Source organism: Talpa occidentalis, unplaced genomic scaffold, assembly GCF_014898055.3.
Source record: "Talpa occidentalis isolate TD23 unplaced genomic scaffold, MPIMG_talOcc4v2.1 talOcc4.3, whole genome shotgun sequence".
NCBI classification, from domain to species: domain Eukaryota; kingdom Metazoa; phylum Chordata; class Mammalia; order Eulipotyphla; family Talpidae; genus Talpa; species Talpa occidentalis.
In genome coordinates, this window is record NW_023603184.1 from 24,567,507 (window position 1) to 24,573,682 (window position 6,176).

General features: G+C 35.1%; 1 protein-coding gene across 1 annotated transcript; it reads left to right on the top strand.

Annotated features, from left to right (window-relative positions):
- The first annotated feature begins 3,751 nt into the window (after positions 1-3,751).
- LOC119254562 (olfactory receptor 491-like) lies at positions 3,752-4,684 on the top strand. The gene has a single exon (XM_037521673.1). It carries the CDS (start codon positions 3,752-3,754, stop codon positions 4,682-4,684), a length of 933 nt encoding a protein of 310 aa, XP_037377570.1.
- The last annotated feature ends 1,492 nt before the right edge of the window (positions 4,685-6,176 follow it).

Below are 6,176 nucleotides of genomic sequence, written 5' to 3' on the forward strand. Positions count from 1 at the left end.
ATTCAGGAACAACTGAATTCAACAACACTGTTCTGACTCTGAACGGTGAGTTTAAATATACGGATTGTGTTTAAATAATTTACCTTTTTATTCCATGAGAAATTGAAAATATTTGTCACCAATATTATCTCTTGACCCCTGTGAAAACTGTGGCCTCCACAAGAAATGCCCTATGCCCTGCAGAACGGTCCCTCTGGGCACCCACCAAGGCTGCTCAGGGTCCCAGGGGCGGTATGGATGGTCGGCAGGAGCCAAAGCCACTGGCAAGCTTCGGTACTGACAGTATGAGAAGGAAATCAGTAAGGAGCCGCCTCATCATGCTTCTAGATGAGAGTCATAGTCCTATTTATTATCCAAAAAGACCCAGGCATTGAGAGAAAGAATATTTGAGATCAGATTCCCTGCCCCAGTGGTCAAGCATGAAGGGGACACCAAAGGGAAGAGCTCTGGAAATAACCCTTAATGGCCAGCAAGAGGAAGGGAAGGGAATCATCAGTTGGCATATATTATTCTTGCCATGAAATTTTTAATTTTTAGGCTTTTAAATATTTTGAAGATGTTTTATGCTGCTATTCATCAAAGTAGATTCTTAAAACATTCAGACCTGAAATAATGTTGCTTGTACAAAATTGTGTTTACAAAAAATTAGCATCTGTAACACTGAGCAGAAAATCTCAGATTCATGTAAACCTGATTCTATCTTCTTCTCTTTTTCTCCCCCAACATGAGTCTTCAAAATACAAAATCTGTAAGGAAGCAAATATAGGCAGATGTAATAAAAATTAGTCAGAGATAGATTAGCATGCTAAGAGTTTCAACTATATTCTATCCTTCATTACAGTTAAAAAGATTGCTCAGGAGATTGGGAATAATTATTGATGTTAATTGAAAATTTAAATTACAAAACGAAATATGCAGTATGACCGCATTCTACTTATAAGTGTCCAAAACTAAAATCTCAAAATCAATAATGAGGTATTGCTCAGTTAAAACATTGTGAATCTTCCCTCAGATGTTAATTACATGTGGAAAAAAAATTAAATGCATACCAAAAAAGATCTGCAAATTTGTAGAATTTACCTGCAGGGGTTGAAGGGTTGTTACTTAGCTGAAGTAGATACAAAGAAATGATGTTTACAAGTGAAATTTCTAGGTCACTAAAATAAGTCTGATTTGTGTTTTTGATTTTATAATATTTGAATGAGATATTTTAGTAATATTTTCATGCTTCTATTTAATCACTCTGATAAATGCAACTTTATTTCCTAATTTTCAGAGTCTTTTTAGGCCTTGAAATCATTTTATTGACTGTGGTAATTTCTTTGAGCTTATTATCTGCAACTGATTCTGTTTTCTTAGAACGGCCTGAAATCACTGGAACTCTGCGTTGGACACCACTCTATGGACAAACATGGAGAAGGTATGAACTCAACAAAACAATGAGAAACAGCGAGCACTTAGTACTTTCATTATAACAAATCAGGGAGATTATCTTACTTAGAGCCACAGACTACACTTCTTTTGTATTATTGCCTTAAGAAAAAGTCTAGGAATGACATTATCTTAAAAGTATACCATCGTTTCTTTTATTGTCCCCCAAATGTTTTTCCAATTTGCAAAATCAGTAGTTTTAACTGTGTAAAGTTGTGAACAGTGAAATATCAAAACCAGTGAATTAATTTTTTTTTAATTTTTAAAAATATTTTTTACATCATTTTTCATTTTGCACAATGTATGCATTTTCATCTTGGTTATATTCCCCATACAATTTCCACCCTCTTTTTCTGACTCTTAGTGTGTTAATTTAAAATAAGGTCTGCTACAGAATGACTTATTTGCAGATCTCAAAAATTCTGTTTTTAGGAATTATACTGTGATAATTAAAAGTTATCTAAATGTTTTAAAAGCTGTATTAAAATATACACAAAGGAAAATAAATCACCCAGTAATAAATTACCCAGTAATAAATAGTTAATTTTGTGATATTGTTAGTGGCCTGACTTGAGACAAATGCTTATTTGGAACGTTCCAGTGTTTTCTCAAACATATTTATATATTTGTTAAGAAAAAAGATATTACTTATATTAATTTTATAAATATTTTTATTGATGTAACATTGCAGTATAATATCATGTAAGTTTCCCATGTGGATGATTATAAATCTGTATATACTATTATAATCTCTGCAGAGGTCTAACTATCTTTCACCAAGCAAATGCCATCTTTTAGCTTAATTCCGACCCTTTCTTCCTTCTCTTGGCAACCACTAATTTGATCTTATAGCTTCAAATTTTATTTTTGTTTTATTTGGGTCATTCAATCATTTGTTTCATTATGTACCACAGAGAAGTAAAATCACAGGGTGTTTTCCATCTTCATCTGACTCTACTGTCTTCAATGTCTTATCTCTGTAAGGACTGGGTTATTTTTTAAGCTTTATTTTAATTATACAACGGCTGAGGTGTAAGCCAGAGTTGTGGGAGGTCAGATGATTCACAGAGATGGAGTCGGTGCCAGGGTGACAAATTGACTGAAATATACTGCTGAGGTGAGCAGCGGGAGAGAAAGGAGAGGTCTGCTGCACCATGTGTGTAGCTCCCTGGTCTGGGATCAAACTCCTGCTTCAGTGGTTGCTGATAGCTTCATAGTCTGAGACATAACCCCTTGTTCTAAGAAAGCCCCAGGACTGGGTTATTTGAGGCCATTGAAATAATCATGCATTCACTTCTCAACATGTTGCTTTTTTAGCCCATTTCATACCTAAGCATGATTGTCTGTCAAACATACAAAACTCAGAGTAATTGAGAAAATGAACAAGTTAGGAAGAATGAAACAAAAACAAGCAAATAACAGAAGTCATAACCAGAAAAAACAATTCTGCTATCTTTAATAGGTGAGGTCAATACAATGATAGGAGTCTTGGATACAAATGAATCTTGATAGATGAGGAGAAGTAACACAAGATAGTGATGGTGGGAGGTGGGAGATAGCCAAGCAGGAGACAGAGCAAATCAAAGGCCAGAGAGGGTAGAGAATACTGAGGTGACTCTAAATAGTTCGGGAAGGTTGGATAAGTACAGATGTGGGATGAAAATATTCTCAGGGACAAGCAAAGAATCACATATATGTGATATAATACATGTAAGATATATACTTAGCACAGTGTATGGTCCTAAAGAGTCTAGGTTTATTGTGACATAGTGAGAAGGAAGTGAAAACATAACAAACCCAATTTGACATGATATACTTTTTACTTTGGCAGTAACACTGTGATCTATAAGTGGACAAGAAGAAAGGTTGGAGGGGTAATATATATATATATATTTGTATATATATTTATATATAAATATATATATTTATATATAGAGAGAGAGAGAAGAAAGAGAGAGAGAGAGAGAGAGAGAGAGAGAATGAAGAACAAAATGACCAGATATGGAGAACACTAATTTGAGATATTAGTTGGATTTTCAACTGAGACTTCCAATAAACAAAGTGATATATCTGGACTTCGAGCAAGATCTGTCTGAATGTCAAGGTTGAGAGATGGAGAAAAAGTTATAAGCAAAATCCCAGTGAGGGTGAATCAGCGTGTTCTCTTGCAAAGAAGAAACAAACAAAAGTCCTGTAGAGCACATATTTATAGGCTGGGAATGGTAACAAGGAGTCTGAATAAACAAAGAAAACAGCACATTGTTCATAAGCATGGACTAAATAATATTCGCATTTCCTTCAACAGGCATCATTCACAGAGATGGAGGTGGGAAACCACACTGGTGTGACAGAGTTCATCCTCTTGGGGTTAACAAAGGACCCTGCAATTTCTGCCATTTTATTTGTGTTATTTCTAGCAATCTATACTGGTACTTTGGTAGGCAACATTAGCATAATCGCATTAATAAGAACCTGTTCCCAGCTCCACACACCTATGTACCTCTTCCTCAGCCATTTGGCTTTTGTAGATCTTGGGTTTTCCACGTCAGTCACACCTTTAATGCTTACAGGATTCCTTGGATATGGAATGACACTCCCTCGTGCTAACTGTGAATCCCAGCTTTGTTCTGTGATCTCATTTGGTTCAACTGAGTGCTTCCTTCTGTCTGTCATGGCCTATGATCGCTACATGGCCATCTGCTCTCCCCTGCTCTACCAAACCAAGATGTCCCCCAGAGTCTGCAACCTCTTAGTGGGAGCTTCCTACTTTTGTGGGTTTGGGAATGGTGGGACATATACTGTCTTGGCAGCGATTCTGTCTTTTTGTGGCCCAAATGAGGTAGACCATTTTTTCTGTGATTTTGCCCCTCTAGTGAAACTTTCTTGCTCTGATGTCTCCATCATACAAATTATCTCCTCCATCTTTGCTTCATTAGTCATTTTGACTACAGTATTAATCATCTCTCTCTCTTACATCTTCATCCTCACCACCATCCTGAAGATGCGCTCCACAGAAGGACGACACAAGGCTTTATCCACATGCACCTCCCACCTTACAGCTGTCACTCTCTACTATGGAACCATTATCTTCATATATGTCTTGCCCAAATCTGTCTACACAACTCACCAGAACAAAATCGTATCTGTGTTCTATACAGTAGTAATTCCCATGTTGAACCCCCTGATTTACAGTCTGAGGAACAAAGATGTCAAGGAGGCTTTGAGAAAGGCAACTGTCAGAATATATTCTTAGTATCCTTTTTTTTATTGCAGTTAGGAACTACCAAAAGCTTACTCCTTTTACTAATATCATCGTTCTTCGAATTCACTCTTTTAAACACTAATAAACCAATGGGCAGATTCTTGGATTCAGTTATAGTGGTGACAATAATTAACAATATTTTTAAACACCTATAGGTGCCAAACACTCTACTTACCAAACAATAAATCTCACTTACCGTGCAAAGTACTTATTACTTAGAACAGTAGCTATGTAGATAGTAATTTTCTTAGTATTACATAGAAAGGTATACTATTTAAGGCACGATTCTAAACACATCTCATATATTAAGTGATTTATTTCTCACAAATATTTTATGAAGTCATATTATTATCTTTATATAATAGCTCAATCACCTGGAACACAGAGAAATTAAGAAGTTGATCAAAATCATGAAGGTAAGAAGCTGTTTGACCAGTTTTTAACATTAAAGTCTGGACACAAATCCATTGTGGTTCTCCATTTAATTGTCACAGCATTTCCATGAAATAGTAGCATAAATATCCCTTGATTGACAGAATGGAATACAGCATCTTAGGGAATTCTGTAGTTTATTCAGAGATATGTGCATGTACGTCCACAGGTTACTGATCTAGAGCGTCTGAATAGGGCCAAGAGCCCAATATTTTACTTTCCATTGTTTTGAATAAATGCACCCATCATATGTCTAGCTAGTGATGGTTCTAAAACAAGGTAAAATAAAACCTGGGACCCTGATAAAAACTGTTCCCATCTTTTAGGAAATCAGGTCTGGAAACCACGCTCACATGATTTGATGGGATGTCTACACATAGTTACACACATAATAAAAACAAATTATCCACTTGTCATTATTCATCACTGCGTGTCTTTATTTGGTGGAAGAATTATAAAGGGGTATTGTAAGTTCTGGGCACAGCATTTAATATCTTTATCATAAGCCTACTACCATAGTCTGGATTTAAAAATCCATTAAAAACTAGAAATACTATCAATATTGTACTAAAATTTCTAATTGGATAATGACCAAGTCTTATTTACATCATCATCATGTACCAGAAAGCCCAACTCAAGCTTTACTAGAGCACCTACTAGAGCCTTTGAAAGAAAGATCTTTATCATAAAAGTCTTGTCTCACTGCCGAGGAATGAGAGAAGTGAAGACTGGGAGATAAAACGGAAAACTTTTAAAAATGGAAAAAAATTATTTTTAAGTAAAAAATGTAGTGTAACTATGATATTATGCAAATTTTACCAAAAATTACAAAACAAAGATTGAAAATAACAAAAATAAATTAAAACATGAAAATTACCAAAAAATGGGTAAAAGAAAACATATGCTTATACTTATAAATTTGACAAAAATACATTTTGTTTTTTCCCATAACAATTGATTGAAAAGCCAGTATTTTCTAACTGTCTGAACCTCAACTGGATGTCCATTTTAATTTATGTATGACAATAATGAACTGAGGTAGTTCAGACTT